The sequence below is a fragment of the Phyllobates terribilis genome, unplaced genomic scaffold (genome assembly GCF_046119375.1).
Source record: "Phyllobates terribilis strain yellow unplaced genomic scaffold, ASM4611937v1 Scaffold_1__5_contigs__length_1240528914, whole genome shotgun sequence".
NCBI lineage: Eukaryota > Metazoa > Chordata > Amphibia > Anura > Dendrobatidae > Phyllobates > Phyllobates terribilis.
The window spans coordinates 876,825,468-876,852,148 of record NW_027362761.1 but is presented as its reverse complement, the minus strand read 5'-3'; the positions used below and the strand labels follow the sequence as shown (position 1 = coordinate 876,852,148).

The 26,681-nt window shown below is 43.3% G+C and overlaps 1 protein-coding gene across 1 annotated transcript in view; it reads left to right on the top strand.

Moving 5' to 3' along the window:
* Positions 1-26,681, top strand: part of TBCK (TBC1 domain containing kinase) — a 396,446-nt gene that overhangs the window by 318,548 nt on the left and 51,217 nt on the right. Inside the window, exon 25 of the mRNA XM_073639595.1 lies at positions 5,489-5,648. Within this exon, the coding sequence (XP_073495696.1) occupies positions 5,489-5,648 (160 nt within the window). The remainder of the gene's footprint in view (positions 1-5,488; positions 5,649-26,681) is intronic.

Here is a 26,681-nt window from a genome sequence, read left to right as displayed (position 1 = left end):
TCACTGTGGGAATGGTGTTCTTGGGATGATGAGCTTTGTTCTTTTGGTGCCAGACATAGCGTTTACCTTGGTGGCCAAAAAGATAAATTTTGGTCTCAACTGACCACAGCACCTTCCTCCATACAGTTGGAGAGTCTCCCACATGTCTTTTGGCAAACTCAAAACAAGTCTTACAATTTTTGTGTGTAAGTAAAGGCTTTTTTCTGACCACTCTTCCATAAAGGCCACCTCTATGGAGTGTATGGATTATTGTGGTCGTATGGACATATACTCCACTGTCTGCTTGGGAACTCTGCAGCTCCTTCGGGGTTACTTTTGGTCTCTGTGCTGCCTTCCTGATTAACCCCTTACTTACCGGGGACGTATTAGTACGCATATCTGCGTACCGCCGGTTCAGTGAGGGCTCCGGCGCTGAGCCCTCACTGAACCGAGCACATGTCAGCTGATTCTTACAGCTGACATGTGCCCGCAACAGCCGCGGGTGGAATCGCGATCCACCCGCGGCTGTTAACCAGTTAAATGCTGCTGTCAATCTCCGACAGCAGCATTTAACGCGCGCTTCCGGGTAGCGCGTCATAAGCCCCGCCCACCGGCGACCCCGTCACGTGATCGCGGGTCGCCGATGGGCGTGCATGACAACCCAGGGTCTGCAGCAGACGCCTGTGGTTGTCATGATCTTGTCGCTATGAGCGCCACCTAGTGGTCGGCGCTCATAGCACAGGACCATTTCTGCTGCATGCAGGGGATCTGCTGGTCCCCTGTATGTAGCAGAGGCGATCGGACAGTTGCTGCTTCTAGTCTCCTATGGAGACTATAGAAGCATGCAAAAAGTAAAAAAAAAAAGTTTTTAAAAATATAAAAAAAAATAAAAAAATATAAAAGTTTAAATCACCCCCCTTTCGCCCCATTCAAAATAAAATATATAACAAAAAACCCACATACACATATTTGGGATCGCCGCGTTCAGAATCGCCCGATCTATCAAAATAAAAAAAGAATTATTCCGATCGGTAAACGGCGTAGCGAGAAAAAAATTCTAAACGCCAGAATTACGTTTTTTGGTCGCCGCAAAATTGCAATAACGGGCGATCAAAACATCGGATCTACCCCAAATGTTATCAATAAAAACGTCAGCCTGGCACGCAAAAAATAAGCCATCAAACAGCCCCAGATCACGAAAAATGGAGACGCTACGGGTCTTAGAAAATGGCGCTATTTTTTTATTTATTTTTTTTACCAAATTTTGGAATTTTTTTTCACCACTTAAATATAAAAGAACCTATACATGTTTGGTGCCTATGAACTCGTAATGACCTGTAGAATAAGAAGGGCAGGTCAGTTTTAGCATTCAGTGAACATGGTAAAAAAAATAAATAAAAAACAACTGGGGTATTGCACTTTTTTTGCAATTTTACCGCACTTGGAATTTTTTTCCTGTTTTCCCGTACAGGATATGATAAAACTAGTAATGGCGTTGAAAAGTACAACTCGTCCCGCAAAAAATAAGCCCTCACATGGCCATATTGACCAAAAAATAAAAACGCTATGGCTCTGGGAACAAGGGGAGCAAAAACGAAAATGCAAAAACGAAAAATGCTCCGGGGCTTAAGGGGTTAATGCCCTCCTTGCCCACGCTGAGAGTTTTGGTGGGCGGCCCTCTATTGACAGGTTTGTTGTGGTACCATGTTCTTTCCATTTGATGATAATGAATTTGATTCTGCTCCGGGGGGATCATCAAAGATTGGGATATTTTTTTTATAACCCAACCCTGACTTGTACTTCTCAACAACTTTGTCCGTGTCCTGTTTGGAGATCTCCTTGGTCTTTATGGTGTTGTTTGGTTAGTGGTGCCTCTTGCTTAATGGTGTTGCAGCCTATGTGACCTTTCAGATAAGGTGTGTATATACTGACAGACTATATGACACTTGGATTGCTCACAGGTGGACTTCCTCTCACTAATCATGTGACTTATGAAGGTAATTGCTTGCACCAGAAATTTTTTGGTGCTTCATAGCAAAAGAGGTGAATGTATATGCATTTGCCAATTTTTAGTTATTTGATCCTATAAATTTAATTTATGCCTATATTTTTCTTACTTCACTTCATCAACTTAGACTATTTAGTGCTGATGCATCACACACAAATCAGATTACAAAAATATTTACCGTAAACACAGGATGTAATGTAACAAAATAGGTAAAAAGCCAAGCTGAGTGGGGGAGATGAATACTTTCGCAAGCCATTGTACACTGGGAAATATTTTTGATGTGTACCTGTGATATGAGTGCTCCTATTCAGGATAGGAATGACTGGTCTCCCAATATGAGTTTATTGAAAACCACACTGTGTTCAGTCATTTACGATTCGCATAATAATCAAATCTCTTCAAAATCTTTTTGCCTAAAATGAGCCTTAATTCTATCCGACCGTCTGAAAGAGAAAAAGGAAAGCATCAGGTAACCGTATGTCAAAGGGACTATTCTTTATTAGCACTATGCAATTATAACACGTTGGCTTTTGCAGATAAATTCACCCTCATCCGGAAATTTTGATAGGGTGGCAAGTGAGATAACACTTTTCCTTTTCAAGGTAAAAGCAGATGTATTGGCTTTCACCCAGCAGTGGTCCCAGTTAAGGTCAATCCAAAGCTCTAGTACTAGCAAAAACTAGATCCAGGACAATGGAACAGTGACTGGCTGCTAGATAGGCTGTGATCTAATATGTATAATCAGCTTTTATTTCCTGGTTCTGCGTACTACACAATAAAGATAATGAAACTTTGTTATTTTGCAGAACGAGTCACTTTGTTCACTCAGCAGAATACATTAGGGATGTTAAAGGGGTTGTACAAAGTTAGGAAGTTATCCCTTTTCCAATAGTTTGTGGATAACTTCTCGAGAATCGGGGATAGCCAACTGTAGTGTTCGGCTGGTCTTCGGCACTCTCATTAAGAATTAATGGATCAAAGGCGCATGTGATTGACCACTGCTCCATTCACATGAGACTTTTCAGAGACTTTGTTCTCAGTAACGATTGGGGTCCCAGGCCAGCACTCAGACACACAGCGATCAGAAATTTATGCCCAATCCTACGGATAGGGAATCATTTTCAAACTTGGTACAACAGCTTTAACATCAGTAAGCTCTATGGCCATTAATGAAGCATTTCTGTAGTTTTAAGGGTTAATACATAATATAACACATGTATTGTTTTTATTTCAAGTGAAGCTCCATTTTTGGAATAACTTCTGTTAGTTGAGTAGGTACTTCTTGGATATAACAAGGCTACACACCCCTGTTAAAATGACAGTTTTTTTGCCATTAAAAAAATCATACAATAATAATTTCATATATTTTTCCACCTTTATTGTCACTCATAATCTGTACAAATCCATTGACAAACAAACCAAAATAATTTTGAAGGAAAAATAACAAAACTAAAATGAAGTGGTTGTATAAATGTGAACATGCTCCTATAATTGTGGATATGATTTTGTTCAGAATTAGCCAATCACACTTAAACTTATGATAAATAGTAGGCAGTACACTGATTAACCTCACATAAAGTTTAGCTGTTCTAGTAGGATTTTCCTGATATATCCTTGGTTGAATTTTTCAGTCAAACCCAATGTTCATGAACAGCTCAAAACACAGCTAAAGGATCTCATTGCTGAAAGTTATCAGAAGAAGGGTACAAAAAAATTCCAAGGCCTTGGAACACTATGAAGATGGTCATCAAGAAGCTTAAGTTTGGCATAACAGTGACATTACCTACAACTGTATGTCATTCAAAAATTGATGAAAAGTAAAAATAAAAAAAAATGGTTCCGGGGACTGCCAGTGGCCTACAGCAACATTAAAGGAGCTGCAAAGATTTCTGGTAAGTAGAATCATACATTGGAATCATAGAATGTTAGAGTTGGAATGGACCTCCAGGGTCATCTGGTCCAACCCCCTGCTCAATGCAGGATTCACTAAACCATCTCAGACAGATGTCTGTCCAGCCTCTGAAGACTTCCCCCCCTGAAGGAGAACTCACCATCTCTCATGGCAGCCTATTCCACCCACTGGTCACCCTCACTGTCAAAAAGTTTTTTCTAATATCTAATCTGTATCGTCTCCCTTTCAGTTTCATTCCATTTCTCCTCATGTTTCCATGTGCAAATGACAATAAGAATGATCCCTCGACGCTGTGACTTCCCTTCAGATACTTGTAAACAGCTATTAAATCTCCTCTTAACCTTTTTTGCAAGCTAAACATTCCAAGATCCTTTAACCTTTCCTTGTAGGACATAGCTTGCAGTCTGCTTACCATCCTGGTAGTTCTTTTCTGAACCTTTTTAAATATTTTTAAAATGTGGTGCCCAGAACTGGACACAGTATTTCAGATAAGGTCTGACCAAGGAGGAGTAGAGGGGGATAATGACTTCACGTGATCTAGACTGTATGCTTCTCTTAATACATTCCAGAACTGTGTTTGCCTTTTTTGCTGCTGCATCAGACTGTTGACTCATGTGCAGTCTGTGATCTCTTAGTGCTGTATACCCAAGTCTTTTTCACACGTGCTGTTGCTTAGTTCTATTCCTCCCATTATATAGATATCATTTTAATTTTTCTTGCTCAGTTGTAGAATCTGAAGAGGGCGCTGTACACAGGAGATGCCCTTGTAATCTGAAAGAGGAAAGAAGAATGGGCCAAGATTGCCAATTCTAGATGTGCCATACTGATAGACTCCAACTCATAAAGACTGAATGCTGTCATAAAATCAAAGGGTACTTTGACAAAGATTTAGTTTAAGGGTGTGCATATGTTCATGCAACCACGTTATTTTTTATTTTGTTATTTTATTTCCCACCCAAAATTGTTTCAGTTTGTTTCTCAACATTAAAGTGGGGACGGTAAGTTCTTAAATTATTCTTTTTGGTATTAATTTTTTTAAAGGGAAAAAAACCCTACAATTTTAACAGGGATGCGTAATCTTTTTATATCCACCGTAAATGCACAGCCAGCTTTTGCTGTTTAAGTGATGCCTGCATTTTGCTATAAACTGCTGCAGAAAAACGTCAGGGAAGTTGGTTGTGATCCTTACTGCATAGAAAGGATGCAATATGTAATTGAATGTAATTGCTTAAATAGTATGTATCTATAGGGGTTGCATAGGTAGGAGTTGCACCCAGACCCTGGAGCCTGAGGAGGCCAAAGTAAACCATCTCTCCAATATGAGGAGATTCATTTTAGTAAAAAGGTTCAGTGAGCTTCACGTTACGACACTTTGATAAACACGTACCTTACGTCACACTAAGATATTCATCACAAAGGTCATTTTACAGGTACCTACAAATCTAATCCATCTAACCATTTTCTTTTTGTAAACCCTTTTTTGATTTTGTAAACCCTGATTTACTCATTGTTTTACAGTAATTAAAATTGTAAAGATGTGTATTTCCCAAGTGTATTTTCTTCCATTTTCCTTAACTTTTATGTCACAGCTTTAATCGAGGACATATACCAGGTAGCATCAATATGCCATTTGGCTCGGCATTCTCTTCTGATGGTGACTTGGTGCCAGGTCCTGCCAGTGCCACTCTCCAAAGTTTCAAAGGCAAAGTGATTGTGTCTGTTGGACATGTGACAACAAATTCAGCAGAGGTAAGTCTGAATATGTCCTTAAAAGGACCTGGTCAAAATTCTCCAGTGTTTGCTCTAATTTTAATCCCGCCGCTCCCCTTAGTATTTAATTTCTTGTTTTGTTTCCTTAAATAGGCCACGGTCCCTGAGATATGGGCTTTTTTATTCAGAGTTAATTTATATGATCTTTACACGGGGGTGTTGCTCGCAGAGTAATAATGCGGAACAGCTTACAGACACGCCCCAGAGAATCCTGTGAGCCACGCCCCCTTGGTTAAGACCATAAATATTAACACTAAATAAAAAGGCCCATATCTCTGGAACCATATGGACAATTTTTAAAAGAAAAAAAATAGCGGGAATAAAAAGAGCTAAAACTGTCCAATTATGACTTGGTGAAAAGTCCTCTTAAAATTGTTTCTTTAGTAATTAAAGTTTTCTGTATCTTATGTGTCATATGCTAACTTGTATTGTAAGAAAATATGAAAAAATGGTAACTGAGAAAACCGTGTAACTGTTAAAACTGTGAATGGTGTAGGGCAGGAAAATCTGTGGATGATCCTAATTCACTGGAGCACTAAGTATGAAATGAGCTCATTACTACCCTAGAGCTCAGGAAGGTAACATGGACCACTCAGTAGACCACCAGAGAGTCAACAGTTTATGTGGTGGAGCCAGACATTTTGTGTGCCCCTCGATGTATCTCAGCGCTGTGTACAATGGTCACCGTATCTGGATGCTGTGGGTGGAAGTAGTGAGGCCCAGTAGACTATAACAATCTTATTCTAGTCTCAGGGTGAGCCCACACTCCTCTGCCATTTTTGTATGAATAAGTTTAAATTCACATATAGATGTTGATTCATTGCATTTTTTAATATAAAGGTAATTTACGATCACTCTGTTTTCTATTGATTTGCTTTTATTTGTATAACCATGTATGAATTTCTTTGGTATCTGCCTCTCTATACATATGTTACTAGAAAAAAAACAATATTTTCAGCATGGTGATAATTGCAATCTAGAGTTTATGAACTTAATGTGTTTCACATCCAGCTTTAAGAAAAAAAAAAATGGAAATCCTTCCTTCCATTTAAAACAGACAAATTTCCACCTTACCAAATCAGGCTCTTACCATTTGTATTCATAGCTAGGCCATTTTGATCAATGAAAGAAATAAGATTTTGCGTACACCCATCCATCACACTTGAAACTTTTACCTATAAGGATCCTATTCCCCATTTTACTTTTCTTTTTTTTTCAGTTTTTCTAAGCATTTATTATTTTTGTTATCTTATAAATGCTACTCTACTATTCATTAGTGTTCTTGGTAATTTTCAGTTTTGTTAGCAAATCATGCATGCTGCAATTTTTTTCTCGGACCACTCTGTCCAAGGAAAACATTGGGACATGTGCATTAAATAACATGGGGACGATGGCTCAGACATATGTTTTGGTTGTTAATTAGTAAAATGATCAATCTTAAAGAGAGAGACACAAGAAAAGTTAGAGGAGTACAGAGTCTATTTTTAGGAAGTATAAGGTGGTACAAAGTAAGTTCCCTGGACTCGATATGTACCTGGTATTATTGATCCTAAGTCTCTCTGTTGGAGGTAGATGTCCACATATGTATGGAGTGGTTCAATGAAGACCTGAACGGGATAATCAATACAGAGTGGATACCGTGGGGGAATCTTAATTAGGGGTTGCCAATGTGATTTACTGGCTCTATGGACTATTTACCTCTTTTGTGTAGCTATATTATATAAGAGGCTGGTAAGGGTCTTTTGGATCGTGACGTGCCATTACAGAAGTATTGGCTGTCTCCTAAGTGCCTCAGATTGAAAATTGGTAATATGTACTGGTCACTTAGAAACTGGTCACCTCACGAAGTGAGGTGCTGGAATGTAAAATAGGAGAAATGTGGGTGATAGAGGCAAGGTCCAAAGTCTATACTGTGGGGAAAAGAGAGCAGTGATACTCACAAGGACGTTGAGTCAATACACAGAGTCGGCGTGTAGTGGGTCACGATGATTCCTGCGATATGCAGCTGACGGCAGAGCGTGGCAGGAGTAGCGGTGAAGATGGCAGAAGGATGTCTGCGGCTTCGGTCCCAGAGTGCCGTGTGCCAGGTAGTAAGAAAGTGCCCCGCTGCGTCACGCCGATTGAGGGTTTGTACTTACAGGTCTGTACTTGCAGGTCCGGGCATGTTTTCAACAATATCGGTTAGAATGGTTGCAGGCAGGGCCGGCTCCAGGTTTTTCTGGGCCCCGGGCGAAAGAGTCTCAGTGGGCCCCTTTAACACATACCACGATTCATGATGCACAGATACCGCAGAGAAATATATATATAGTACAATGCAAAGATTTCACTTCTTACATTACATGAGCAATATCTATTGTAAATTCCACAATAGGTCAGAAACCGGTGAATCGCTCCACACAGAATACTGGCCCCCATATAAGGCTCCATACGGAATACTGGCCCCCATATAAGGCTCCATACGGAATACTGGCCCCCATATAAGGCTCCATACGGAATACTGGCCCCCATATAAGGCTCCATACGGAATACTGGCCCCCATATAAGGCTCCATACGGAATACTGGCCTCCATATAAGGCTCCATACGGAATACTGGCCCCCATATAAGGCTCCATACAGAATACTGGCCCCCATATAACGCTCCATACAGGATACTGGTCCCCTTATAAAGCTCCATACAGGATACTGGCCCCCATATAACACTCCATACAGGATACTGGTCCCCTTATAACGCTCCATACAGGATACTGGCCCCCATATAACACTCCATACAGGATACTGGTCCCCTTATAACGCTCCATACAGGATACTGGCCCCCATATAACGCTCCATACAGGATACTGGTCTCCTTATAACGCTCCATACAGGATACTGGCCCCCATATAATGCTGCATGCAGGCTGTTACCCCCCACATAATGCCCCATACAGGCTGTCCCCCCCCCTTATAATGCTCCATGCAGGCTGTTCCCCCCACATAATGCACTATGCAGGCTGTCCCCCCCCCCCCTTATAATGCCCCATGCAGGCTGTCGTCCCCCCCCCCCCTTATAATGCCCCATGCAGGCTGTCACCCCTCCTCTTTATAATGCCCCATGCAGGATGTCACCCCCTCTCTTTATAATGCCCCATGCAGGATGACACCCCCCTCTCTTTATAATGCCCCATGCAGGATGTCACCCCCCCCATATTATGCCCCATGCAGGATGTCACCCCCCATATTATGCCCCATGCAGGATGTCACCCCCCCCCCCCCCATATTATGCCCCATGTCTCCATACATTAAAAAAAAATCAAATACTCACCTCCCTCCTCCTCACCTGCTGCCGCTGCTCGGGTCCGGACTCCAGCGTTGCCGGCGTTTTCCCGCTCTGCGCTCCCTGTGACGGCTCAGGGGAGGGCGCGGTGGAAAGACTTCACCGCACCCTCTGACCTGAGACGTCACAGGGAGCGCAGAGCAGGAAGACGGGGGATCTGCGGAGGCATGGGGAGAGGTAAGTATCCGGCTGCCAGGGCCCTGAGCAAGTGGCGGAGAAGGGCGGGCGCTGACACCGCTCTCCTCCGCCCATAGCCCAGCGGGGTGTGCGACCGCCAGTGGGGTGCGCGACCGCCAGTGGGCCCCCCTGCCTGCTCAGGGCCCCGGCACTTGCCCGGGTGCGCCGGGTGCTGACGCCGGCCCTGGTTGCAGGGTGCGTGCTGTGTTACCGGAGGATGTAGTCCTTAGGCTGATAGTTGCAGACGCTCATAGGGGAGCAGTCTGTGTAGAAAGAAGGGAGGAAGCGAGAGTGGAGTCCCGGCCGGTGACTCAACACTCAGGGAGCTTCTCCTAAGCGTGTGGTACAGGTAGGTCAGAAGGACCTGCAGGGAATACGGTCACGTGACAGTCACATGGTACAAGCTTGTACAGGTGCCTAGTTGGGTCAAAAACCTACGCGTTTCGGAAACCTTGGACGGTTTCCTTCATCAGGGTAGGTCCATACTAGGCATAGGGTTCTTTATATTGGTCCAGTGGTGTATCAATTGTAAAAAAAAAGGCAGTTGATTGGGGAATGGTTCACAGTCTTATGGAAGGATTAGTTGTAGGTGGATAGATCTCATGATGACTTTATCCTTCATTCCAGAAAAGGGATTACTTGAATGGTGACTATTAGTCATTAAAAGCAAACAGTTCTATTTCAGAGTTTAAACCTCTGGGTATGCTCGTTATTTGGATACCATTACATGACCCACCGTGTTTATCCGCAAAGTGTTTGGATAAGGGGTGATCTAAAAATTTGTTCCTGATGTTACGAAGATGTTCATATATTCTGATAGTCAGGGGGCGTATAGTGCGGCCTGTATATAGTTTATTACATGGGCATCTTAGGCCGTAAATAACACCTCTTTTAGTGCACCTAATAAAGTTAATAATAGTATGCTTGGCACTCCCATTTTGAATAGTTTTTTGTTTTTTTAGTGTGCAGTGTTTTACAAACCGAACATTTGCCTCAAGGGAAAAAAACGGCTATTTCTGGGTATCTGGGTTTTAGTTGCAGGATTTTTTACAGACGAGGCAATCATGTTTCCCAGATTGTTTGCTTTCTTGAAGGTAAATCTAGGATGTTGTGGTATTTTATCACCTATGATTTTATCCTCCTTCAGGCGGTGCCAGTGTTTTTTAACTATTTTCCTTAGAATGTTAGTATTAGAATTGTACGGGGTTATAATAGGAATGTCAAGGTGATCATGAGCAGCGATTTGCTGGGCTTTGTCTTCCAGGAGGTATCCTCTGGTAGTTCTCTTATATTGTCTCTAGCATTTTTTTCAATTTCATAGCCTTTAGCTAGAATTTTTTTTGTAAGGGTATCTGCTTCCAACTCGAAATCAGTAAATTTGGAGCAGTTTCGGTGAACCCTCATAAATTGCCCTCTTGGTATGTTTAATATCCAGCTTGGTAAATGACAACTCTGTGCATTAATATAGCTATTAGAGTCTGTAGGTTTGTGATAGGAACGTGTATAGATTTTACGATCCTGTATATAGATAGTAAGATCCAGAAAGTTAACTTGTTGGGTACTAGTAGTGGAGGAGAATTCTAAGTGAAAGTAATTTTTATTAATATCTATTATAAATTCATTGAGTGAGGTTTGGTCGCTGGACCATATAAATAGTATGTCATCAATGAAACGTTGCCAGAGGACCAGGTTCGCGCGTAGTCCCCCCTCTGTATAGATATTTTGATTCTTCCCATCTGCCTACGTATAAATGAGCATAACTAGGCTCGAACCTGGTCCCCATGGCCGTACCCCACTGCTGGGTGTAGTAGTTCTTCTCGTATTTGAAATAATTATGTGTTAAAATAAAACTCATACAATCTCTGAGGAAGGTGATTTGTTCAGTAGGCATGGTTTACTATAGCAACAAAACAGTAAATAGACATTCTTGATGTCAGACTTTGTCACTTGTGCATAAATTAGTGTTTTCCCCACACTTTACAGGGTCTGTTCAAAAATAGTCCTTCACTTTTCACAGTGATATCTTCAGACCTTTTACTGCCAATATGAACTTCCCCTCTCAGTGCAGCAGGTACAGAGCTCACTGCTCTCTGGGAGCTTTTAATCAATCATGCTTAGTCCCACCTGCGGCTTCCTGTCAGGTAGATAAGATGTGGCATAGAGTATGGGAGTGACCTACCTCTTCAGTCACTCCTAAAAGCTGGACTGAAATTGCAATTAAATATTTCAGTGAAATATCATCACTGGTCATAACATTTCTAGGACTTAGGTCATAGAGGCAACAAGCTTCTCTGATACATGCTTCCCATTCATTATTTTAATGCCTGTGATAATTTGTAACAGGCACCCTCATGCTATGGCCTGTATTCATATATAGTATACATACAAACACAATTAAAGAGTATATGAACTCCATTATAGCTGCAAACATGCAAAATGTGATCAAAATTGCATAAGCTCATCTGCCAAAGGCAACTTTATCTAAGATACGATCCTGACTCTACGGAATCATTTATCCATGTGCCAATGCCTCAAATGAATCGGGGGAAGAGTAGAATCCAGCTATACTTTGCTCTTTTTTTTTTACACCATGTTCACTTCCATGGTGTCCTGGGCATGTAGATCAATCATTTGGATAAATGTTCCCCCAGTTTTACAGAATGTTTTTTTCATGATTAGCCAAACTGAATCATACGTAGGGTAGAAGTAGCTAGGAAATTTATGAAATAATGTGATGCATATACTTCTTACATTATTAACCCTCTGTCACATACTATATCGGTTCTAACGAGTTCACATACAATGTGACTGTCAGGCGCAGGCTAGAAAAATACCTATAATATCTAATGTTTGCAATTTCAGTGCTCTAAAAGTGATCAGTGACCTTCATAGGGATGTAATAAAAGAGACTACACATAATCAGGTGCAAAAAAAAAAAACCATTTACTTAACATAAAACTAATAACTCTGAAATACAAACATTTCAAAACTCCCGCCAAATAGTCCCCAGTTCGACTCTGTCAAAAAACTCTACAAAGAAAATTTATGGAAACAAACTTAATTTTAAGGTACCTTAAGTACTATTAAACACACATTCAATCAGAATTAGATCCTGAAGTTTCCCCAGAAAAATTACACTTGCAGAGCAAAGTGCAAGAATTACACATCATTTTTGCATGTGTCAGGCAGATTGCATTATGACATTTGTGACATTCATAATTAGAAAGCCTTCTGATTCCGCTTTCCGTGGTGCAGGTGGTGCATCTCCTTCTTTTGGGAGGTGGTGCAGGTGGTGAATTTTCACTATCATCTTCTGGGCGGAATCTTTTGAGCTGAACTTGAAGGTGAGAGGGGATACCGATTGTTTTCATACTTCTCCTGCGTAGCTCTCCAAGCACTAGTTCATGGGCCAATTTTTTCAGATAGAATCGTCTACGGAGTGGTTCAAGCTTGTTTTCAAGGTAAATGACTTGTGAATTTATACCACCCAAATTCAACATAGCAAAAAATATGACCATTGGCCAGCGTTTGGTGTTTCTGCTGACGTTGAAAGTTGAGCACATCTGATCAGCTGTATCAACACCCCCTTTGGTTGCATTATAAAATGTAATTATCTCTGGGTCTTTTTGTGCCTCAGTCCCAGGATTGATGGCATCATCATCATGAAGTGTTGATAGAAAAAGTACAATTTTTTTTGCTTGTGGTACATAGGAAACCAAAACCTTTCCATTATGGAATGCAAACATACTGCTGTACTGTTGTCTCCCTTTCACACTTACAAACTGTGTAGGCAATTCTTTTTTATTTTTTCTTACAGTTCCGACAAATGAAAGCTTCTTCATTTTCAGATAATCAATCAGATCACAATTTGAAAACCAATTGTCAGCTGTTATATTGCGATCCGATCCAAATAAGGGCTCAGCCAGTCTTTTTACAACATCACTGGGTTTGTTGCTGACACAGTAAGGACCTTCTGGTTGTTTTCCTGCATAAACTTCCAGGTTGTAAGTGTAGGTCTTACTGGCATCAACAAGGGCATACATTTTTATTCCATATTTGTTCGGCTTTGATGGAATATATTGACGAAAGGCACATTTACCACGAAAACCAGGGAGCATTTCATCAACCGTGAGATTCTCCCCAGGGCAATAGCTTTTTTTACAGTTTTCAACAAATTTTTGGAATATATCACGAATTGGAGCAAGTCGGCCATGTGTTTTACGTTCGGTTCGGGTAGTTCTGTCGTCAAACCGAAGGCAATGAATTAGAAGCTTGAATCTGTTTATGGACATAACAAGGCCAAATTTTTCAACTCCATCCCCATCTTTACTCCAAAGTTCCTCCAAACTTTGTCTATTTGCCCTATAAGCTCCTGCAAGGTATAATAATCCAAAAAAAGCACGCAGTTCTATTTCATCTGTGGCCTTGATGGTTCTGTTGCAGATGAACTTGTCCTTTATAATGTCTATATATTGGTTGGTATATGTGACAATAGAGTCCAGAATGTCATCTGTGAATAAACTATTCCAGCATTCAACTGCAGTTTTTGCATTACTTGCAGTTCCTATAACTGCAGGAAGGTGAGTAATAATGTTTTGAGGTTCCCTACGTTTTTTCTGGAGTGGCTTCTTGTTCCATTGTTTTTTTTTTTTATCTTTTCCCATATAATAAGATTCTACATCTTCATCCTCATCACTGTCACCATCTTGCTCTGTTTCAGAATCCACTTCACATACTTCCACCTCATCATGAGAATCAATCTCACTTTCCTCTCCTAAATCCTCATTCAGTGTGGGGTCTGCATCATCTAACAGCATGTTTGTTACTTCCTCAACATCAAGGTTTTTTGATAAATTGTACATTTTCCTCTCCATTTCAGCAGATAATCTGAAGCAAGAGAAGGAATATGTGTTAGGGAACTACTGTATATGCCTGAGCAGCACACTTTCTTTTTTAATCTGCCTTATTTCTATGAAATATCCTCACACTTTGTGCTATACATTCATAAAACAAGCTAAATAAACAATTGTGATGAATAAAAACATAAAATACCAACCTTATTGAGTGTGACGTGTTCACATACAATGAGCCTGAGAGATTAGCGCAGTTATATCTGTCCTCCTGAAGCTCTGCAATCCAACTGTGGTATGAGGTTTCACAGAGCTGCTAGAGACAGGAGACTACCTGGAGGGAGGGGATTTCCTCACAATCTGGTGAGGAAGGAGAAATGAAAGTAAAAGAGATGTGCCTGTCAGGCCTATTGTATGTGACGGAGGGTTAAGAACTTCTATTTCACAAAAATGGTGGCAAACTGTCCAATGCACAAAGACTTAAAGCAACATGTACAAAGAGGTTGAGATTCTCTAGTGTTTTTCTCGCTCTGAATGCTTCCACAGAACTTTCACATTAATTACCAGGCATCAGTATACCTAATATAATGTAACCCCCATCCTTCCTGTGTTATGACAGGATAATTACATTATGTATGACATAGGATGTGTTGTGGGAAGCCTTGAGTGTACCAAACCATGGACGGCATCCGGCAGGCACCGGAGAGCTCTGCTTCAGCCTAGAAGGCTTCATGTTTAGTCAATAGCTGACAGCGGCTAATGTGGTTTAATTCTGAGTGATGTCAGCGTGAAGGAATTTTTGCAAGGAGCCTTCAGATATTCAGTGGTTCAGGTATTCAGTTTGTGCTCATAACATGTAGTTAGCATTACAGTTCTAATCCCCCACTTTGCCGTGATTCTGGAATATTTTCTTGTCAGAATAAAATAGGCCATAGACAGGTGTACTAATTATATTAGAAAGCTACCCTTGTTATTTCTGACCATCATCTCAGTAGTTATTTAGGTGCCATGTCTCAATCTTGGAGCGAGTGTATTTGCACCATTTGTTCCTTTTACTATATTCTTAAAAATGTCAGAAGAAAAAATAAAATCATTTTACTTTTAGGCTTTTTTCCACACTCCATTTTTACTGTTTTTTTTTTTTTTGCTTGGCTTTTAAGAAAACTCAAAAAGCATTTTTGTTTATTATTTTTATTAGCTTTTTTTATATACAGTATATACATATTCACTTTGGGTCCGATTCATTAAAACTGGCATTTTGCTTGCCAGTCAAAATGAAGGCACTGCTGGCGTAAGATGTGATGAATTCACTAATAGGCGAGTACTTTTTAATGAATTCAGCGTATCATACAACTGCTGTATGCAGAAATGTTACTCCAGGCAGGGACTGTAGTACAATTGTGGTGAAATTTATGTAAATTTTGATGAATTTGTCAGGCAGGCTTCGTCACTGCCCATCCCGTCCTAGCTCTGCCTATTTTGACAAAGCTGGATGGAACTGACATAAAAATGCCAAAATTCGCAACATTTTTGCAACATTTGAAGGTATTTTATGCTAGAAAACTAGCGAAACAACAATTTTATGAATCATCCCCTCTATGACTGCCATTTTATCTTGCATTCTTCTAGTGATTTTCGTTTTATAAAAGTTTATTGTAAATTTCCAAAAAACATGCCATGCTTCATTTGAAGAAAATGTCGTTTAGATTTCAATATAGGCTTTCAACAACAACAAAAAAGTGTTGAAAAACCGCAGCAAAATACACGGTTTAAAAATGTTCTGTGAAACCATTTTGAAATCTCTTTACATATTAGGAAAATGTATCCTAAGCAGTGCCCTAATATATCAGAATTATTCCTGTTACAACCATAAATAGTGCCGATTAGATATCTTCAGGGCATTAAAGAAATCAAATTCCCTTTAAGTGCTCAGCAGGTGGTAACAGCTTTCATAAATGGCACCTACATTCTGCTGATAGTGCCAGCTCAGAACTGAATTAATCTATAGTCCTACTGGTTGTGCTTAGAAATTTTTCAGCTTTTAACGAGTGTAATTAAGTGAAAATTCTAAAATAATTTTTGGTATTTATGTTGAATCAGTTTTTATTGAATTTTCGAAAACATAAAAGAATATTTATTGGTCACGCAGGACCATTAAAATATAGAAACAACAAAATGAGAACATAGATCATGTTCCAGAACTATTACGATTCAATAATAATATGCAAAGGTCATTGCGTGTCTAACACTAAGGTAGAAGAAGAAAAGGGAAGCGAGAAAAAGAAGGCAGAAAAAAAAGGGATGGGGAGAGGGGTGGTGTGAAAAGGGAAGGTGGGGAGGAGCTGCGATAACATCAAATCTCTTCTAAAAAAAAGAAGTATGGAAATTATCAGAATCTTTAAATTTCTCCCACGGATGCCGTATCCACCATAATTTTTCATAATCTTAGTGGTTCTCAAGATGTTATTTTTGTAGGCCTTGAGCCAAGGAAACTGGAAAGTAGGGCAATTTAGGGAGTTTTTGGAATTGTCTGACCCCTTAGAGCAGTGGTCCTCAACTCCAGTCCTCAAGAGCCACCAACAGATCATGTTTTCAGTATTTCCTTAGTATTGCACAGGTGATGAAATTTAGGGCTGTGGAGTCGGTAGCCAAACCTCCGACTCCTACTTCTCAATTTCCATGACACCGACTCCACGACTCTGACTCCGACTCCCTCATACATGGCTCATGTTTAAGTAATAAATTTACTGTAGCACAGATTAATCTCAGCTAAAAGTCTGGACCCTTAGATCAGGAATAGGACAGACATTTATAGGACATTTCATAACTTTCCCAAATTCTTATGAAAAAATATTCCCCACAAACTGCATTGAACTACTAGACCTCTGACTCCACAGCCCTGATGGAATTATTACCTGAGTATTATGAAAACATGATCTGTTGGTAGGTCTTGAGGACTGGAGTTGCGAACCACTGCCTTAGAGAGTTACTAATCTGAAAAACCCTATCCCGGAAAGGCTGAATTCTAGGCAAGCGCACATTTGGAGCATTTATCTGTACATGTACAATTCATCTTTTATCATGATCATCCCAATTATGCTATATCAGCCCATAATGGATGGATGGTTCTTCCAGAAAAGCTGGACCTCAGAAGAATTGATTGTATTAGAAACAGATTCATAATAGAAAAGCATGGCCACTATGATCTGAAGTGTTGCAGAATAAATAAACGTTGCCTGCCAGTCGTACAACTGGCGGAATAGAAAATTCTGTGCACAGTATCAGATCCGTTTCTTTGCAATTTAGACGTCTACTGCTCCTCCAGGTTTACCAAATTTCGGACACAGCTATGACATGTCATGTAAGCATAGAACTGTAAACTGTGCAGTTTGATTTGCCCTGACAACGAGAAATCTAAATTTGGCACTCTATCACAGAGCATCATTTAACTATGAAGCTAGGGATCTATTTGTTTTTTGGGGAATGTGCCCTAATGAAGTATATATGCATGCATTGTATAGATGTATATGAATATATAAATTATACACATGAGGTAGTGGTTGACGTGCTCTGTAAGTCGATGAAGGTATTTACTCTGTCACACATCAGTTATGTCCCTTTACACTGTATTGTAATGTGAATATCAGCCATTCACAAGGATTAAAGCTGTCCCATTTGGAAAGCTTGCATTATTTTTGTTTTCATGCTTGCTGGAGCATGTTATCTCCCTCAGTGTACCACTTCGATGAGGGATAAAACAAGGCCGTCTTTCACCAACATTCCACTGATTGATGTTGGAAAATCACATTTTTAGTCATGGAAAACCTTGCAAAAATTCAATAACTTCTGTAATCATTCAGCTTCCCCAGTATATCAAATCAGCCAATGTTTTACCGATCTGGATTTTTTATTTTCTTTAAATGCATAAATCTAAACACATAGTTAAACTTACTTTCATGAGGTTGTAGCTTTTCCCTTGCTTTTATTTATGACACCATAATGGTTGATAGGATGCTTTTTAAAGGGGTATGTGGATGATGATCTTGGGTATTGTTTATTGTCACAAAATTGTCTAAAGGCCCCCATACACATTAGACTAAAGTCAACCTAATTCGCAGATAATGAGGGGATTGTCCGACATTAGAATGTGTATGGGGGCCCTCTCCTCTCTTCCTGACAGATGATGTTGAGATAAGCCGCTGCCATAGGAATCTGGCAGTGGCTCTCTTAAAGAGAATACCGAGCATTAAGCCGAGCCAAGCATTCCTATGTATGGGGCGATCGGGAGAGCTAGCGATCAGCCAAACTATAATTCTTTCCACAGCTATGTGATGTGTATGGGGGCAGTGGCGTAACTAGAAAACGATGGGCCCCAGTGCAGGATTTCGACATGCCTCCCCCTCCCCCCTCGCATATTGGTCAGACGTATAGTCATGTATAATCACCCCCCTTGGCATTTTTTGTGTTTCTCTACCTCACAACCCGGTATTTCACTTTTATTTTTGAGTGTTTGTATCAATTCATGTAAAGAATATGCCTACAACTGTGAATATTTAGTTTTCTTTTTATTGTGAAGCAAACAAAAAATAGGACAAAATAACAAAACTTTAGTGTGCATAATTATTCACCCCCCTAAAGTCTAGTACTTTGTAGAGCCTCCTTTTGCAGCTGTTACAGCTGCATGTCGCTTTGGATAAGTCTCTGTGAGCTTTTCACATATTGCCAATGAGATTTTTGCCCATTCCTTAAGGCAAAACTGCTCCAGCTCTTTCAAGTTAGATGGTTAGGTCTAGTGAACAGCAATCTTCAGGTCTGACCACAGATTCTCAATTGGATTAAGGTCTGGACTTTGACTAGGCCACTCCAAAACATTTAAACGTTTCCCCTTAAACCACTTTAGCAGTAGCTTTAGCAGTATGCTTTGGGTCATTGTCTTGTTGGAAGGTGAACCCCCATCTTAGTCTCAAACATTGACAGACTGAAACAGGTTTTGCTCAAAAATATCCCCGTATTTCACACCTTCCATCTTCCCCCTCGACTCAGAACATTTTCCTTGCCCCTACTAACAAAAAACATCCTTACAGCATGATGCTGCCACCACCATGTTTCACTGTGGGGATGATGCTCTTGGGGTTATGAGCTGTGTTGCTTGGCACCAGACATAGCTTTTACCTTGATGGCCAAAAAATTCAATTTTGTTCTCATCTGACCACAGTATTTTCCCCCATACATTTGTTGTGGTACCATATTCTTTCCATTTGGTGATAATGGATTTGATGGTGCTCTAGGGGATCATCAGTGATTGGGATATTTTTTTTATAACCCAACCCTGACTTGTACTTCTAAACAACTTTGTCCCTTACTTGTTTGGGGATCTCCTTGGTCTTTATGGTGGTGTTTGGTTAGTGGTGCTTCTTGATAAATGGTGTTGCAGCCTCGGTGACATTTCAGAAAAGGTGTGTATATATTGACAGACCATGTGACAATTATTTGCACCAGAAATTTTTAGGTGATTCATAAGAAAAAAGGGGAAAATATATGCACATGCCAATTTTTAGTTATTTGATCCCATAAATTTAATTTATGCCTATATTTTTCGCATTTTAGCAATTTAGACTATTTAGTGCTGATGCATCACACACAAATTAGATTACAAAAATATTTAAACACAGGTTGTAATGTAACAAAATAGGTAAAAAGCTAAGGGGATGAATACTTTTGCAAGCCACTGTATGGGCCCTTGTAGCATTCTCAATCCTATAATGACTTATGTGTTGCACCCTCCCTCCCCTATCCTTTACTAACATCCCCCATCCTGGGCCCTTTCAGGTATATATGTTCCCCATCAAGGTATGTATGTCCCCCCATCCTTGGCTGCTTCCAGGTATAAAGGTCCCCCCATCCTGGGCCCCTTCCAGGTGTATATATCACCCTTCCAGATATACATGTCCCCCATCCCGATATATATGTCCCCCCATCCTTGACCCCTTCCAGGTATATATGTCGGCTTACATCGGCATGCGCACCATGGCACTTGACGTCGCTGCCATGTGCCACCAGTTGCAGGCATGCTGACGTCAGCTACCGGCCTCTGATTGGCTGACGGCATGTATTGCAGCACAGGGACCCGGTGGGTCTTTGCGCCACAATACACTTCAGCTAAATGTGCGTCCTGCAGCACGGGCTTGGTTGCGGTCGCCACCTCTACGACCGCGATCATTATGCCCCTGTATAGGGGTCTTTAGCTTTGTTCTTAAAGGAAACAACATTGTCAAATTTCATTCTCTGTTGTTCATTATACCCTATTTCAGCAGCAGAAGGGAAGGAAGGGAGACACAGATTCTCTACTTCGTGGGTAGGCGGAGCCCCATAGGATAGTCACCTCAGATTGGAAAAAGACGACCGGCCCCTCCAGTATATAGGCTCCTCCTACTCCCATGTTCATCAGTCTTTTTATCTGAAGTCTCAGAGGATAGTCGCTGCTTCGGCAGCTCCTCAGAAGAGTTGTTATTTTATATCCAGCGAGTCCTGGACCCCCCGTGGTCTAGAGGTCTCTGGGGGTCTCGGCGCTGCTGAGACCCCTGACCCTCCCCTGGCAGCTCTGTGTACCCCTTGAGGAGGTTCCCACTTATGCCTGCCGGCCCCGGGGGATACAGGGCGCTCCCTGGCGGAGGCGCACACCACACATCTGAGAGGGTCCCTGCGTGCTCCGCCATAGGGGGGAGCAAAGGGCCATGGCGCCACACATCCCTGAGGATCCCTGTGGCGTTCAGCCGGGTAAGTGCTCTTTGGTCTAAAGAGTATCTTTGACGGCTACGGCAAGTGTACTGCCTGTGTGTTTCTTGTCTATTTCAGACGCTGCCTTGACTGGGGAGCAGAGACGGAGGCCAGTAATTTTTATTTTTATTTTTTATTTGCGCATGCTTTTTCGTTTTTGCTTCCTGCCTTCATTGAGGCAGGAAGCTCCCTGTATTGGCGCGCGTTTTCTTGCTTTTATTGACTTGCTTCCTGCCTTCATAGAGGTAGGAAGTTTTCTGCCCTCATTTTTGTTGTTTGAATAAGGCGGGGGGCGTGGCCTAGCGGGGGCGTGGCTTAGCGTCTCCTGGCTTCCTGCCGTCATTACTTAGGCAGGAAGCGCTTGGTTGAGCGTGCGCTGGCGGTCCCTGCTTCTCCCTCCGGCGTCCAGCGGCGCCTCCTGCTCTCTGCTCCCCGTCCGTCCACACACTTAGGAGGAGCGGTCGCCGCAGTACCGGTGAGTCCCCTCTGCCTCTGGCAGGGGTTCTTTGTCAGTGCTGTCTCTCCAGGCTACCTATTAGGAGTCCTCAGGAGCACTGCCGCTTTCTCTCATAAAGCTATTTACTTCACTGACCTTTTAGGCTGTGTAGTATTATAGTTGCTGTGATGTTAACCCCTTCTGAAAAAGTGGAACTTTAGGGGAAACACATGGTGTTTAAGGGAGTTTCCCCCTATTGATTTTTTGCTCGGCATTTCTGGGGTAGCTCTTTTCTAAGGGTGAGCTTTAACCCTTCAGAGCCTGTCGCATATATAAAAAAAAAAAATAAAAAAAAAATAAATAAAAAAATAAATAAAAAAAAGAGTGAGTTTTGAAAACAGGCTGTGCAGCTTTCACACTTTTTTTGCCATCCTTGTTGTACATCCTGGCATCTGGTGTGGGTGGCATGTCGGATCAGGGGCCTGGGAGTGCGGATCGGTCTCCTGATCCGTTTCAGGTTCAGTCGCACGCCTCTGATACACTCAGGCCTTCTACTACATCAAGTTCAACGCTCAGTGATGTTAAGGTGGAGCCGCTCACTCGCTCCATTGATAGTCTCTCTAGTCTCCTGGGACAGTGGGTGTCAGCTAGATCACACCCAATGCCACGAGGTAAAAAGCGCGGCAAGACTATGGTGGCGTCTCCCTCGCAGAGCGCATCAGAGGCTTCGGATTCACCAACAGATTCGGTTGATGAAATTTCTGAGTCCGAAGAGGAGGATCAACAGGATCGCTCTGTTTCTCTTTCTGGTCGCGTAGATGGGCTTATTAAGGACATGCGGGAAGTATTAGAGCTGTCTGAAGAGCCGACAAGACCGTCTAGGTCGGGCCGTCTGTATCAGAAGACGCGCCGTGTTCGTTCCACATTACCTGCGCATGAGGAACTTAACGAAGTGGTGGAGAAGGAGCGTCAGTGTCCGGATAAACGCTTCAGAGGAACGCGTTTTTTTGATGCCCTATATCCCTGTGCCAAGGAGATGGTTACTAATTGGGTTCCCTCTCCTGAGGTGGATATATCTCTGTCTCAGCTGACCAAGTCTTCCCTGCTTCCTGTTAAAGGGAGAGCCAATCTTCAGGATCCTTTGGACAGAAGATCGGAGTCAGCGGCGAAATCCATCTATGAAGCCGCGGGTCATGGTTTCCGAGCGGCCTTGGGGGCCATGTGGGCCGGTGAGGCTTCTCTGTGGTGGTTGGATCAGCTGCGTGCGGCATGGCAGGATGGGACTTCGCGTTCAGAAGTGGATAAGCTTTTTCAGCGAATGGAAGAAGCTATGTGTTATGGCAGAGATGCAGTACTGGACACGGCTTCAATTCTGTCCAGGGCTCAGGCTTCGGCAGTCACGATTAGAAGAGCTCTGTGGCTTAAACAGTGGACCGGGGATGCAGTATCCAAACAGGGATTGCTTAGTCTGGCATATAAGGGCGGTCAGCTCTTTGGTTCAGATCTTTCGGAACTAATTGCCAAAGCTAAAGCTAAGGATGTTACTCTGCCTGGGAAAAAGGCAGTGGCATCCACAGCTAGCAGGACAGGGCCCGGCAGAGGTATTCGGTCCTTTCGGGCCAGGGGACGATTCAGTCAGCCTTCTTGGAGATTGGGTTGTCCCTCATCCTCCGGCAGATCCGCCCAGAAATCTTGTACTCCTTGGAAGCAATGGTCCCGTCAGGAGAGACGGGAGGTTGATAAAAAGTCCGCTAAGGCTGACTGACGCCAGGGGTCCCCCCGAGGGCTCTCGGGTGGGAGGTCGTCTGCTACAATTTGGGTCGATCTGGGCATCCCACATAGCAGACGCCTGGGTGACACGGGTTATGTCGGCAGGCTATTTCATAGAGTTTCATTCGCTGCCTCCAGACAGGTTTCGTCTGACGGGCATTCCGTCCGTGCCAAGACTGGCTGCAGCACTGTTTCAGGAGGTCGACTCTCTCCTACAGCAGGGTGTGGTGGTTCAGGTTCCTCCGGAAGACCAGGGAAAGGGTTTTTATTCCAACCTTTTTGTGGTCCCCAAAAAGGAGGACAAGTTTCGTCCGGTGCTGGATCTCAGGGATTTGAATATTTACGTCCGGACACGGAAGTTCCGCATGGAGTCTCTCCGATCGGTGATAGCGACCCTGTCGCAGTACGATTTCTTGGTGTCCATAGACATCCGCGACGCCTATTTGCATATCCCTATCGGCAGGGCTCACCAGCTTTTCTTGCGTTTCGCTATAGGTCAAACCCATTACCAGTTTGTGGCCCTGCCTTTCGGGTTGGCCTCAGCTCCCAGGGTTTTTACAAAAATTCTGGCTCCTCTCATGGCGCTTCTTCGAAGACAGGGGGTTACGATCCTCCCCTACCTGGACGACCTGTTCATAGTGTCACCCACAGCGGAGGAGGCAATAGCGGCTCGCGATCTCTCCCTTCAGTACCTGATGGACTTCGGGTGGCTGATCAATTGGAAGAAATCGTCATTGGAGCCAGCACAGTCCATTCTTTTCCTGGGGATGCAGTTCGATACTGTTCGGGCAGTTGTGTCCCTGCCTCCTGTCAAACAGACGAACCTTCGTCTTCTGGTCCAGGCTATGAGGTCGGCGCTGTCAATGTCCCTTCGGGAATGCATGCGCCTTCTGGGTCAAATGGTGGCAACTATGGAAGCAGTACCATTTGCACAATTTCATTCCCGGGATCTCCAGAGCCTTATTCTGACCCATTGGGATCGATCGCTAACTTCTCTGGATCGCTCGGTCATTATCTCCGTCAGGGTGCGAGAATCTCTTGGATGGTGGTTACGTCCGGAGACTCTATCCGTGGGGAAATCCTTCCTTCCTCCGAGATGGTCGGTGGTGACAACCGATGCCAGCCGGACAGGCTGGAGGGGAGTTTGGAACAACCTCTGGATTCAGGGAGTCTGGTCGCCAAAGGAGTCGTCACTCCCGATCAACATTTTGGAGTTGAGAGCAATATTTCTCTGCCTCCAACATTGGGCGGTCTTATTGAGCGGTCTACCGGTCCGGATCCAGTCGGACAACGCTAAGGCTGTCGCGTACATCAACCACCAAGGCGGGACGAGGAGTTCCAGTCTCATGTCGGAGGTCTCTCGGATCCTGGTCTGGGCCGAGTCCAAAGTTCCAGCAATCTCTGCAATTCACATTCCAGGGGTGTTGAATATCTCGGCGGACTTCCTCAGTCGCGAGCAAGTGGACCCTGGGGAATGGAGTCTCCATCCAGAAGTGTTTTTTCTGCTGTGTTCCCGTTGGGGGACTCCTCAGGTGGACTTGATGGCATCCAGGCTGAACGCCAGGGTTCCAACGTTCATGTCCAGGTACAGGGACCCGGAGGCGGTGGCGGTGGATGCTCTAGTGGCCCCGTGGGGTCAGTTCAAGCTGATCTATGCGTTTCCGCCGATATCCTTACTACCTCTGGTGATCCGACGGATCAAACTCGAAAGGGTATCAATAATTCTGATAGCACCAGACTGGCCCCGGAGGACATGGTATTCGACGCTGGTGTCTCTTCAGGCGGCACCTCCGTTTCCGCTGCCCCTTCGCCCGGACTTGCTCACTCAGGGGCCCATTCGTCATCCGGACCTGAGGTCCCTTCGTTTGACGGTGTGGCTCTTGAGACCGAGATCTTGACCCGTCGCGGTTTTTCGCCCGAGGTCATTGCTACCTTGCGAGCGGCCCGGAGTCCAGCTACGTCCAGGATTTATCACAGAACTTGGGAGTCTTTCTATTCATGGTGTTCTGGATCTTCAAATCTTCAAGAAACCCGAGGGTTTTTTCCATCCCCAACTTCTTGGCCTTTCTGCAATCTAGTCTGGCCAGGGGTTTGGCAGTTAGTACGGTGCGGGGACAGGTATCTGCTCTTTCCGCACTTTTTAGGAAGGCTATTGCCTCTCGTAGGGATGTGCGCTCTTTTTTTCGCAGAGTCGCACGTCAGTTTCCGCCACAGAGGGCAGTTGTGGCTCCATGGCGGCTTAATCTAGTCCTGGAAGCCCTTCAGCATAGGCCTTTTGGATTCTGCTAAACTTTCACTACTTTCTTGGAAGGTGGCCTTCTTGGTGGCAGTCTCCTCTTTGAGAAGGGTATCGGAATTGGCAGCACTTTCTTGCTCACCTCCTTTTCTGGAACTTTTTCCGGATCGCGTGGCGCTTCGTACTCGTGAAGATTTTTTGCCTAAGGTAGTGTCACAATTCCACATTAATCAGGACATTGTGTTGCCTTCTCTTTGTCCAGGACCTAAGAATCCAAGGGAGCGGGCCTTGCACTCGTTGGACTTAGTGCGGGCATTGAAGTTCTATCTTACGATCACCCAAGGTTTTCGGAAGTCGGACTCTCTTTTTATAATTCCGGCAGGTCGTCGGCGTGGTCAACGTGCTTCCAAAGACACGATAGCTCGGTGGATCCGTTCAGCTATCCTGGAAGCGTACCGGCTCAAGGGCGAGCCTTGTCCGGTTAAAGTTAAAGCTCATTCCACGAGAGCCATTGGCTCATCGTGGGCTTTTCGTCAGGAGGCCTCGGCAGCGCAGCTCTGCCGGGCGGCCACCTGGCGCTCCGTTCACACCTTTACTAAGTTTTAGAAGGTGGACGTAAGTGCTTCAGCCGATGTGGCCCTGGGACGTAGGGTCCTGCAGGCGGCGGTAATTTAAGTTATCCCTTTACTTAGTTTTCCGTTATTTTAGCGCGGTTTGCGCTCTTGCCTAAGTTTTGGGGTATGGAAGCTTCTGCCTCTATTTCCCACCCTTAAGTAGGTACTGCTTTAGGATGTCCCACGAAGTAGAGAATCTGTGTCTCCCTTCCTTCCCTTCTGCTGCTGAAAGCCGGATTTTGGTAAGAACTTACCTGTAAAATCCTTTTCAGCGAAGGAAGGAAGGGAGACACAGCACCCTCCCAGGGCAGAAGTGTTTTTTTGTGTTTCTAGATGCAGCGCGTCTCCTTCCTGATGTCGATCTTCTGGACTGGATTTAGCGCTCTACGGCTCTCCTTCCAGTTTCGCCAGCTCTACACAGTTGTCAGGTCCAATAGGGTATGCCTAAGATTGTGTGTTTCTATTACATAACCTGTTTTCTCTCATTTCTGAAATTTCAGAAGGGGATATGTTGTTCTGCTGGTTGGTCTGCTCTTCCTTAGCTTGTGTACGGACTGATGAACATGGGAGTAGGAGGAGCCTATATACTGGAGGGGCCGGTCGTCTTTTTCCAGTCTGAGGTGACTATCCTATGGGGCTCCGCCTACCCACGAAGTAGAGAATCTGTGTCTCCCTTCCTTCCTTCGCTGAAAAGAATTTTACAGGTAAGTTCTTACCAAAATCCGGCTTTTAGAGCAATTTCCATATTTTGGCTTGCTACAGATATAATAAATTAATTGCATTATGATCAACTGTTGACAATGTAAAGAATTACTCATAATGAAATTCCCTAATATTTT